The 12,617-nt window shown below is 43.4% G+C and overlaps 2 protein-coding genes across 3 annotated transcripts in view; one reads left to right on the top strand and one right to left on the bottom strand.

Annotated features, from left to right (window-relative positions):
- Window positions 1–1,485: 1,485 nt before the first annotated feature.
- LOC119450407 (pyrroline-5-carboxylate reductase 3) lies at window positions 1,486–10,469 on the bottom strand. The gene is made up of 6 exons (XM_037713844.2): window positions 10,265–10,469; window positions 10,117–10,178; window positions 8,573–8,752; window positions 7,239–7,451; window positions 6,151–6,243; window positions 1,486–2,058 (listed from the first exon to the last, which is right to left on the bottom strand). The coding sequence occupies exons 1-6, from the start codon at window positions 10,362–10,364 to the stop codon at window positions 1,849–1,851; spliced, it is 858 nt and encodes a 285-aa protein (XP_037569772.1). The 5' UTR covers window positions 10,365–10,469; the 3' UTR covers window positions 1,486–1,848.
- Window positions 10,470–10,641: 172 nt separating this feature from the next.
- LOC119450406 (proteasomal ubiquitin receptor ADRM1-B) overlaps window positions 10,642–12,617 on the top strand; it is a 30,761-nt gene continuing 28,785 nt past the window's right edge. For both annotated transcript variants that reach the window (XM_037713842.2, XM_037713843.2), the window contains exon 1: window positions 10,642–10,945. In XM_037713842.2, the coding sequence (XP_037569770.1) occupies window positions 10,742–10,945 (204 nt within the window). In that variant the 5' untranslated portion in view covers window positions 10,642–10,741. The remainder of the gene's footprint in view (window positions 10,946–12,617) is intronic.

Here is a 12,617-nt window from a genome sequence, read left to right as displayed (position 1 = left end):
AGAGTTACGGATTTGTGCTTCAAGTTTTCAGAAGCTTTGAGAAATTTTTGAAAGAAATTCCAGCTCCTAACTCAACATTCTGCTCCCTAGATTCACTAGACTACCTTTCTCTCAACAACAAATTTCATTCAAATCAGTTATCTAATTAAAGCATTTCTGCATTTTACATGCACTTGAATAGGAAAATCTGAATTGGCTCTGCGCTAAAGCTCTCTTCTAAGTAGACAACAAGGAGAAATCGATAGCAATGTTTGTGACTTTATTTCATTTTTTACCAGACAACATACAAAATGGCACGAATTGGTTGTATTGCACTGTTGAAACAAGGCTGGTATACTCTGCAGAATGCTTTGCCAAACAGCCATGTACATCAAAAAACGCTCATGGTATACGCTCACTGCTGTAGTTTAAACTTTCAGAACACCTTTCGAATATCTTGTGATGGAATGTTAAGCATTGCACCAAAGCAGATTATAGTATGCATTCGTTGCACTCTGAAAAATGTACACGAGTACCTTAAAGCTAGTGACGGATACCGAGGCACATGCTCTGGTAAATCTAAATTCATCATAAGAATTGACCAATGATATGCACCATCTGCTTTTTTGGCTCAAATGAACACAGTCGGATTTACTGCATCTATAATGGTGGGCTCACGCTGATACGATCTTCACAGGAACCAGAAAATAAAGTGTATCATCTGAAAATCTTATCATCCAATGTACTATCGGGAAAAGAAGAAAAAAATTTATCATCCAGAAAAACATTATGCAGAATCGTATCAACGAGGTTCCATTGTGTATAACATTTTAAAGACATCCTTATCCACTTGAGTGCTGTGTAAATGCCAACTGCAGTAACATACTAACACCAAAGGTGAATTATGCTTTTTTGTGCCTCAAAATTGTGTGCCTTCTCTTCTTGAGCACAAACACAACTACAGTGATTGATTAACGTGACAGCTGTCAAGAGTGAAATTCAGGTGGACATTTTCATTGGCACACTTTCTCTCTAACCTGCAGCTTCGGAAAGATGGGCTCCGCTAGTTCTGACCTTGCTTAATAACCTAAAAACAGAAAAATGAACTTAACAGATGCATTGTACTGTGACCGATTTTGGCCAATGCAGAAACTTTGAAGTGAGATTACCAGGTTAAGTTTTACTGCGGCGGTACACACTCTAAAGCAACTCTTCTGGAACTGTTCACAACCGCAGCGCGCACACTGTAGACTCATTTGCTGTTTCAGTGATTCTGGTCTTGCACTCTGCCTACATTGGGAAGTATAGGCAACTACGGGTTGCACAGCTGATAACCAGCCTAAAGAACAGACATGGGTAGGTCTGTGCAGTAAGTTCATGCTTTGGCAGGTATGCAACACATATAACTTTTTGTAGTATGTCCTTTAGCAAGCGTAATAAGTTTGCAAAAAAAGAATGTGCACTGCTTGAATTGCTTGGTTCCCCACTTTTGGATGACAATCTGCATCAATGAATCTACACGTCTTTATTCACCATCTTCACTATACAGTTCGAAACGAATACATAAAAAAAGGACTGAACACTGTGCAGACCCTGTAATCTCAATTGTGAAGTAAACGCTTTTGTTAGTTTGTACCTTGAACTTTCCAGTTCAACGAGGTGCGTGCAGGCGGTGAGTGTTTCAAAGTGTATCAAGGTGGAGGTTAAATGTCCAGCAGGTACATTGCGCTATGGCCAGTATTTACACAACTGCAAAAGGAGAGGGCTTGGTATTACTGGCTGTAACGGTAGTGAAATCTTTGCGGTGGTGTTGGCCTTGCTTGAAGAGGAACTTGTGTGTGCCACATCCAAAAGCGAACCAAAATGGAGTCAGTTTGAGGCAGTACCCTTGCTTTCGACCTTGTGCCCCAGCTCCTGAGCACGACGTGTGGCGGCCTCGACGGCCTCGGCGAAGGCAGCGCGCACGCAGCGGCTCTCGAGGGCTGACAGCCCGTAGGCTGTGGTTCCCCCCGGCGAGCAGACGTTGTCCTTGAGCTCCTCCGGGTGGTAGCCACTGTCCAGAGCCATCTTGCCGGCACCCTGCCACCCACGAGAGAACAAAGAAAGTGAGCGATGCTAAGGATTTTATCTGCAGTGGCATCACCATCAGCTGAGCACCCGGCGAAGAGGAAGACAGCAACATGAACAGCCACTGTGAGGGGTCGTTCAATCTTTGTCTCGGCTGGTCGCAGCTTTCGGCACTCTGCGCTTTTTAATAAATATGGCTGTGGTCACCTTCTCGGCGACCTCAACATTTGTGGAATTGTGGGTCCAGCCTCTTCTTAGCCATGTGTCATTGTACAGAAGGCTGCGGCTCTTAAGGTCACCACAAATGTGAAGGTAACCTATAGTCAGGTACAACTTTAGAAGGCAGCAGCATTTGCCCCTCAAAGGCGGATGCACACGAGCCTCCACCAACGGGTGCACACTCTAGACTGACGTAATGAGCCGGACAGCTGGTGATATTGCCGCCCATGCTTCGAATTGGGCCTAGTCGTGTCAGCTGTGTGTCTGCCTCTCGCCAGAGTGAATTCCCAAACTGTTTGTGGTGGTCTATCATGCAGAAAATATTATTGCGAGCTTACGATGCACCATTTGTGCCGCATGTGTTTGTTCTGAGCCGTGATCCAGCGAAAACAGATTGCAGCGAGCATTGGCGACCCTGCGCTACGATTCGTTTGAAAAGAGGATTCCGCGGCGACACACCGCTGGAAACAAATGTCCTGCGCGTTTGTTCCCTGGTGGCCGTCACTTCACACTGAATTATTACTACTACAATAGAGAGTTTAGCGTGTCCCGTATTCGTGTAAACGCAAGCACCAATGGACTGGGTGTTTTACAGGATGAGCAGAAGCGCAAATGTGAACAGCCTGTACGGTGCAGCCACCTGGTGGCACAGAGCTAATATAGCAGTAACCAAGTGTATTCTACTTTGTGCTGGTGTAAATTTTTGGCAGGAGTGTAATCGTGAACATGTCTGTTTAAATGTTTAAAATGTTTTACACTTAGTTACAGCATTATTGGCTCTGTGTTTGGCTGGTTAAGCTCTGCACCACCAGGTGGCCGGACCCTGCAAGCAGATCAGGCTGCTCACAGACGTCTACGCTAAAGCTCCTTTATCACAGCGGTAGTAGTATTCCACGGTGACATACCGCTGCAAACAAACATCCTGCGTGTTAGTTCCATGGTGTTTTGTTTTGCTCCACAGTGGATTAAACCAGTGACTGCACTTCATAAACACATGCCCGTGGCCATCGATCTTGCAGTGTTGTAGAAGGCACGGGGTTATTTTTCTCGCACGATCCAGCACGTGCTGTAACACTACCATCCCGAGAGCTCTACCAAGCCAGTCATCAAGCTATAGTCGCATTTATATAGAGAAATACGTGTTCTACAAGTAGAACTCACCCTGGGAGCGTTAGCCAGCGCCACCACTCACAAACTGGCACTAGCTAACACTCCCAGGGTGAGTTCTAGTTGTGAAACATAAATACCCCAGAAAGTGGATGGGAAAACGGCTTCGCGGTAGCTCAATGGTGAGAGCATCGCACGCGTAATGCGAAGACGTGGGTTCGTTCCCCACCTGCGGACAGTTGTTTTTTCATCCACTCTAATTTCTGTTAATTTATCATTTTCTTTAATTGAATTAGTAAGTACAAGTGATTTCCCCTATGTTGTCCTTGGTGTCATCGTTTGTAGGCTCCTTATGATATGATTAATAAAAATCGGGCCCCTCGGTTCCTTTTCCTCTCGTTCACTAAATAGGAAAGAGAGATAAAAGAATAAAACCTGCTGGAAGACTGATATTTCTGTGGTTTATGACAGCGCAGGCGGGGGCACAAAGGTGGGGTGCATTTGGCATAGAAACACCTCCAATCCTCACTTGCAACTGAAAAAAAAAAAAAAAAAACTATCAAAACACCGCAATCCGTTTTTTACTGCACCGAAGCTACAGGGAATGTGTTAAGTTATATTCACTGGATGGAAATAAATAACACCTGAAAAGGAGATATTGCCGTAACAAAAATGAGGGGGTGTATCGGCTTGACAAGCAAGGTAATCTGAAACAATGGAGACAGACTAGCTCAAGTGCAGGAAAGCAGCATTATCGCAACTTTACTAATGCTTTCACTGTTGCAGTCAAATTACTATACATACTATCACCATTCCACAGACACAGCAGGTACACCACTCTGGTATCTTGCAATTTGTAGTTCGGGGCAGATCAATAGCACAGAACAAAACAATGTTACAGATTACTTGGTGAGCACATTCATGAAGATATGGTAACAGCAATTGCTACAGTCTAACAGACTCAAGCAAGAAAAGGATGGTTAAAGGAGGCCCTGAAACACTTTTTGAACAAGGTAAGAAAATTTTGCCATCTGTAGAAGAGGCTCTTTCTTTCTTTTATTACACGTTCTTGATTACAATACATAAAAATAGGCAAGACCGGTTAGATTATTTAGGGGGTTAGTTAGGGGGTCTAAACTAAAATATGTAAGTCCCAATAAATTTTACAATAAATCCGTTTCTACTGAGAAAGAAAATAAACGTGGAAAACAAAACATGAACTGTGAATCAGTATAGGGTAATGCCTAATAGGAAAAAATTAATGATAATACAATTAACATAACCTACAACATGGTGCTACATACACTGCAACTTCAATATAACAGAATGCTAATACATGATAATAAAAATAAGTTATGCATACCAATGACACCTACAGTGGAGAAAAAAAAATTTCAATACATGAAATGAAAAGTAATCTAGAACAAAAACTATGTGCGAGTATTTAGGCTTAGCCGTTTTTATGGAGCAGGTATTTGTTAAGTGCACTTGAAGATCCTGTGAACATGTGAGCCAAATATCATTGCACTGTATGCAGCAGGGAATTTACAATCTAGTGTCAAAAACAGCGAAAAATCACTTGCTCTTGTCTCCGCGATGTCGTCACGCAGCGTCATTGCAAGTAGCTGGACCCACCAATGCTATTGGCTGATTTCGTGATTGCGAGAGCATTCTCGGTAATACATAATTGCTAATTTTTAGTTAAATAAAGGAAGCATATATATGTCTGCGATGTCAAAAAGACAGAAAATTCATTTCATCTCTGCACTGCTGATCTGTGCGTGGTCTCCGAGACAGCGGCGATGTGCTGTGTAGCGTATTCTACTGTGACGGCCACGAGGTTCAGGGATGAGCCCTCTTGCTGCTGCGACACTAAACATTTAAGCAGGGCTTTGCCCTCTTCGCTTCTCCGGTGCGTAGCTTCCAGTGTGCTAGCGAAGACGAAAAGAGAGAAAGCTGGGTATCGGTGTGACAGCTTTACTTATAGTTGAAGGATTTGAAAAATTTTTGCAGCACGAGATTCCTGAGACGACGTCCTTTAATAGTCAGGCCATACTATGATTAGTTAGAAAAGAGTTTCAGCACCAAACTTTCAAGTTCACGGACTGGCCTTCAGATTTTTCTTGTACTACCCCCTACAGGCGAACCAAAGTTTGGCCAAGACAATATTTTTGGCTTTGAAGTACAAAATGAGGCAGTACTGTCGGTTTCCCATTCAATATAATGCCCATTCACACTGGTTTCTGTTTTATCAAAGCATTAAAAAAAGAGAGAGAGAGAGAAGAGGGGACAGGGAATTAACACTCAATGTGACTTTTAAAGGCCTTATATGTGAAAAAAGAAAAGAAAAAAAAAAAGAGAATGACTCGCTGTGAGAACCGAAACAAAAGTACATTAATCTGCACAAAACGCATCAAAGACTGCACAGGACACATGGACATAATGAATACAGAAATTTTCTCACTGGTATCAGCATGTAATATATGCTTATAATGAGTACATTGGAATCTTGTTGATACGATCTTCACGGGAACCGGAAAATAAAGTGTATCATCCGAAAATCATATCATCCAACGTATTATCCAACTAAATCGTATTATCAGGAAAAGAATAAAGACGAATCATCTCGAAAAATGTATTACGCAGAATCATATCAGTGAGGTTCCACTGTAATCAGACATAACGAAGGCATGTGTGTCTCAGATGCAACTTTGTTATAATGAGGTATGACTACTGAAATTTGGGAAGGAAATGGGAGAGGCCAGTGGGCGGGCTTACCATGATGGTCTGTGCAGCAAACTTCAGCGCTAGCTGCCTTGGCATACCCATCTTGACTGCTCCATCTGCCATTCCCTGGATTGCCAGGCATACCTGTAGGCAGCAGATAAAGAGCGACACGACATTATCCGCTCAATTTACCTCTGTTTGGAGGACTCAAGCTTGTTGACAACTGGGCATCCGCTGGTTACACTCGAACCAGTCTCAGGACCGCCATGATTAGTGGCTGCTTACTATGTTCCACAACCAATGTGCCAAAAATTGGCTGGCCGCATCATCACATTCTACCATCTGCTCAGCTTTTAAAGAAACCCCGGATCTCCACAACTAGAAAACGGGGTGCAATTACAGAGGAAGGCGAGTGACGAAGTAAGAAACCGGCAATCAATGTGGCAAATGACTGAGGTTCCCGCACCTGAAGGACGACTGGTGACGGAGATTTTCGAATGCAGATGATTCTCATCCATACAAAAATTTAGAAGCTAGTCATGAGAAAAGCTGGGCAAAACATTTTTAGGACTACAGTGACCTGTATATGCATGAGAGAGAGAAAAAGAAAGAAAAAGAAAATCGGGGAGGGTATCCAGGTTGCATCCGTTTTGCTGCCTTACACTGGGGGAGGGGATATTAGTGCAAACATTACATCCACACACGTCAGGAAATAATGTCAAAAGAAAGAAAAGGACGGCAACTAAACGGGTGTGGTTATTAAGTATCACACATTTTGGCTTGTTTACAGAATTTAAACCGCTCGAAACAGCGAGCTTAGGTAGGTAAACCCAACCTAGGCAACTTGCGTATGCAGGCAAAATATTGACATTGTAGCAATTCAATGTTTTTCTCATGGTCTGGACGGCTAGGGACTTGACATACTGCTGTGAGATACAGTTTCTTTCCTTGGCAATTATGGCAGTCAGAATATACAATACTTGTCAACCAAAACTTTTTCGTCGGCATCCTGCTTTTTCGTTTGACATGAATTTACTACTTGACCAGACGAGATGCCGTCAAACCATTGATTTCATGTCTGGCAATAAAATCCAGTCCCTGTAAGCACGGAATGTGTGAGATATGTGCCAAAAACTCACATAGGCCGGCCCTGACCCGCTGAGTCCACAGACAGCATCCATGATGCTTTCTGAGACCTCCTCGCAGAGACCAATGCTGCCCAGCAAACTGGTGACTAGCGCAATATCATCCGCATCCACACCAGGACCGCGGCTGATGGCGCACACACCTGCACCCACTGTCACACACGTATTGGGCATGCACCGCACCACTCGACATGGCACGCGAAGCACCTGCAATGAAAGAAATATGTTAATTCTCTTAGGTGTTCTTTGACATCGCTGTAAATTGCCAACTTAGACGAAGTTTGACCAAGATTTCTACAAAAAACATTTGCTATTCATACCAGGCATGAAATTGATTAAATGAGATTTAACGAACAGGCTTGATAACAAAACCCCCTAGTATTTGTAATTGCGGTTAGAACCTTAACAAGCCACAAAAAACCGAATGCTCTCGGCATATCATTATAGTTGCCTGATAAGTATGAAATGGAGTGTAGTTGGTGACAACTCAAGAATGCAGTGGCAAATACCTACATAAAGTAGGACGTTCTGGCGGGCTAGTTGGTTCATAGCTTTTAGACGTTTATAAACTGAGCAAAAAAAAAAACGAAGACACAAGAAAGAAAACACACACGACACCATGAGCGCTCGTGGTGTCGTGTGTGTTTTCTTTCTTGTGTCTTCGTTTTTTTTTGCGCAGTTTATAAACGTCTAAAACCTACATAAAATCAACTGAATAAGCTAGACCAACTAGTTGAAATTTTTGATATGAAATAGTTACATTAAAGTGACAAAAAGACTGTGTGCACTCACAACCTCTTATACACCTCTAAGCCTGCTGTATTTAAAGTTACTTATCGCAAGAGCATCTGGTAGATGTGCATATACAAAAGGAGATACTGTGACACCACGTACATATATTAATAAAAATGACATGCTGATGCTTCTCGTGTGCAAATGAACTTGGCATGAGCTGCCGTAGAATTTGGCGTCTCACTTCCCTCTCACAACTTTGTTTAGAAATCGAAATAATTTCCGAGTGCGCATTGTGAGATGCTTTTTTACAACTGAGCAGGTTCACTTTAAAATAATTCGGGCATGCTGGTACATGACAAAATAAATACAAGCAGCACTAAAGCAGACAAAGACAAGGAAAGAGTGCACACAATGCGCACATGCAAATGTGTGCGGGTTTACACACGCTATGTATACAGTCTATGCTGTTTTCAAGTGAATGTTAAGAGAAAGTTAGCGATGATGTATGTTCCTTGCCTTTGCTTATGTTCCGATTCAGTGCTACTTGCACTTATTTCAAAAATGTTTATGGAGGTTAACTAGTGAGCACATACAGCGACTAGGTGAGAAATCTTGACAGCAGCTGCGACGCTGATGACAAGGTGGTTGGTTGTCAGCTGTGGCTGTACCTCGGCACCCACGACGTCCATCAGGTGTGGCTTCACGCACAGGAACACTATGCTGCACTTCTTGATCACATCTCCATTTCGCTGCGTCGTGTTGTATCCTTCCTCCTGAGAAACCAGGTGGCATCAGTAACGTGCATGCAGTACCAATCAACATCACTGGCACGTATCTATATACACCTTGCTATAAATGAAGTTGAATGCGGAGGTGAAATTACTTCTTCATATCCATAACTTCATTATGACTATTATTTGTCCTCACAGCCATCATTGCCCTCTAGGGGAGGGAGTTGGGGGAAGGGGATTCTTTGTGATGAGTGACCACGGGGCAGGTCAGGGCCAATGCAAAAGCCCGCGGTCCACTGCTGAAGGCCCACCGATTATACTCTGCAGCGTCATCGTCAGCAAGAAGACTTTCTCGAATGCAGCTTCCAATGCTAATCTATTGTCACAGTCAACTGCCTTGCGCACAGAAATAACGAAGCAACAGGTTTTATCAGCATTTCCTTAGTGTGCGACAGCTCACAGAAGTGTTTTGAACTGCTTTATCAAACAAGTTATTAGCAATGCAATACACCATCAAATTTCAGTCTTGCTAATGTGCTATGATGAGCAAATCTTTTATGTAAACTATAGAAATGTTTTTTATCCATTTATGGGAAGTTTCCGCTTCCTTAACTTTAAGTGCATCGGTTCCTATGGAAATTTCAAGGGCAATTAGGATTACTTCGCGATATCCATTGGTTCATTATAACCAGTCTCATTAGAACAAAGTTGAACTGTACTCCATTCTATACTTAGCGGACAACACTATGAAGGCTATAGGGATACTTCTCACAGCTAGCACCCGCGACTGCAAAATGGTATTTAGATATTTAAATACCTGGGAAGAATTGGTACACTTTATAATGCCATGCAATGCTACTGACCAATGCATGTAACCACCTTTATGTAATCAAAAATCATTTGACGTGCGTGCATGTAATTCACACATAAAGAAAAGGAATATTAAGATACGAATACACAATTATGCGGGAGCGAGTAATTTTTTTAGGCCCCATTTTCGATTTAAGTGTCGTGATGCGTACAGCGCACGCAGAGCGAGCACGTCCAGCTATGTAAACGAAAAAATAATAGAAGTCGAGGCCCCCTTTTTTATTCCCGTTTTGCCAATCTACTGACGGCGAGAAATGAAAGGACGTATGACAGAAGAAAGACCTGCAACGAAATCGGTGCAGAACTAGTACAGCTTAGTGAAACATGCACAGCAGTTGCAGCCACAAATGGAGGCCCAATATACACGGCGTCGAATATGCACGGCATTTTAAAGTTCGAATCTCCCGCCTGAACGCACGCTGCACGGTGCGGGTGATGGATGTCGCGCGAGCACGGAAGATGCTCGCGCGTGACGCGACGAAATCGGCCATACTTAGCGCACTTGACATCCATTATTTGAAATGTCAGGAACCAACCTTTAGGGTCTCCAGGTTCTTCATAGATGGAGCACTAACCCAAATGTTCTTGGACGCTATACCTGCGTGAAAAACAAACGAAGAGATAGGGGCGAGCCGCTTGCATTCTTTCGGTTACGGCACGACTGACGTCCATTCACGTGCTTACCTGCGCTCCTGATGCCTTTTATGATGCATTGGGCCATGTTTCCCGCGCCTATAAAGCCTACATTTTCGACCCTTTTCAGAGCTTTTTCGTTTGTCGCCATGGAAAACAAGACACGCAGCGATTACCGCCTATGTTACCGCTGCGAGAAACAGAAACTAAAAGGACGGATACGAGTACGATGGCAACGTACTCGTCGTGATTGCGTCTTACAAGAACCCGTATTGCCGTATCTGTCTTTATCCCTGAAGCCATTTTTACACTTGTGAAATGCCAAAAAACCTTTCAGAGTTTTTGTTTTTTTATATACTTAAACGTGAACAGATAAGTTGCAGCTCTAAAAGCCGCGCGGTTCAGACATTTATACGAAACGTGCGCATCGGAGAACACACTCGGGCACAAATCTCGCCGTACACAAGCCAGTCGCTGAGTCATTTTGGTCGCCGGTTTCGAAGTTGTAGCTCAAGAACAAACTCCAACATGACTAGGGGACTCCTCTTCGGTTCGACCTCGGGCAATCAGAACCACAGCAAGTACCTTGTCGAGTTTCGGGCTGGCAGGATGACGCGCAAGGGCAATATGGTCCATCCCGACAAGCGCAAGGGAACCGTCTACGTACACCAGAGCGAGGACTCGCTGATGCATTTTTGCTGGAAAGACCGCACCACGGGATCTGTGGAAGATGTGAGCTTTTTTTTTAAATTATCGTACCTAATTATACTGGGCCGCGTTTCCCGCTGCACGATGTCTGAGTAGTGTAAAACGAACTTGTCCCTAAGCTGCGCGCTGCGAGCAATCTGCATTTGTGAAACGCGTAGTCGAGTGAGCGACGCGGCGCAAGATCCGTGCCCGACAACATGACGCTTGCGATTTGTTGTTTATTCGGCGGTTGCTCCCGAAATTGGTCCCCGTGCTCTTAGCGGAACGTTTCCGCCAAATCATGCCCGATCGCAATGTCTGCAAATAACTCGAAGAAGCTGTACGAAGAAGCTGATAACTCGAAGAAGTACGAAGAAGCTGACAGAACATGTATGTTTGAGTGCGCCTCGCAGGTGATAACAACTTGAGCTAAATTGTAGCATATGATGTTTTAATTTGTAGGATTGGTGTCAGGAATGTGATCCAAGTGCTTGCTTTGCTGTTTCAGGATCATTTCAGACAACGCGGAAGTACAGTGTGACCAGATGTAGCACGGCGAAATTAATTCGATTCCGCGTCGCGTAGTTTTAAGTGTGGAATGATGGGGCAGCATTGAACATAGACAGAAAAGGGGCACATTGAGTTTTCAGGTTATTGAGACAAAAAGCTTTATTGCTTTGACTACGAAAGTGCAGAATTCCTTGACCCGCACAGACATCAAATGTGCAATGTCTCAAAGTCGTTTCACAATAACAGGAGCAAGCACAGAATTGCTTAGCGAAACCGGTGTAGCATGCATTCATGATATCACTCACATGTTAACTGTGCCTCGTGAAAAGTACTGAGCACTACTACATACCCACTTGTTGAAATAAATGTAAGAAGCAGAAACTGGGGGGGTGCAAACACTGTGCTTTCTCGGTCTCATTGGATCTGTTTCATTAGCAGTGATTTATCTTTCCCTGGTGCAGCTAAATGCTAAAAAGCCATATGCAGATTTTGTGCCTCTGCTTTGCAGTCTAGCTATTACAATATCAGAAGAAAATGGTTCTGTTTTGTGACACATTTGATCAGTGGCATTTCATTAAGCCCGTTTCACATGGTGCGATTTTGTCTGCGAATTCGCAGCTACGGGAAATAGGCCGCCGGACGTATCGTGCGTGCGATTTTTCGATGTTCGGCGGCTGAACTTCTCTGCGAAAACGCAGATGCAGTGGAAACAGACAACCAATAGGAGGCGGCTCGCTTTGTTTATTTTTTTTTTTGTTTCATTAACTATGTTAATAAAGCTTTCAAGAGTTTAAATATATAGTTTAGAAAGATTGCAGAGTCGTTATTTTAGCAAAAGAAAGTTGGTAAAACATACACCGAACAATATACAAGTTTGAAAACCCTGTGCTACAAGTATGCGAAAAACGCAGCTGCCGTGGATCCATGTGAAACAGGATTGCGAATTTCGCATTTGCGGAAATCGTAGCTGCGAAAAATGCATTACAACATCGCACCATGTGAAATGGGCTTTAGTGCAGCCTGTTTCAGCTGTGTGAGGAAATGATTGTATTCAGTGCTTCTGCTTCCTGTGAAAATGAGATGCTTGGTTGAAACACAGCACAACTGGGATGAAGACAAGATTTAAGAAAAAAAAAAGGGAACATGTTGCAAGCGCTTGTCCTGTGTTTTCACTTGTACTTGTCCCAATCGTGCTGCGTTTTAACCT

Source organism: Dermacentor silvarum, chromosome 4 (genome assembly GCF_013339745.2).
Source record: "Dermacentor silvarum isolate Dsil-2018 chromosome 4, BIME_Dsil_1.4, whole genome shotgun sequence".
NCBI lineage: Eukaryota > Metazoa > Arthropoda > Arachnida > Ixodida > Ixodidae > Dermacentor > Dermacentor silvarum.
The sequence above is the reverse complement of the archived record's forward strand: the minus strand, read 5'-3'. Positions and strand labels throughout refer to the sequence as shown.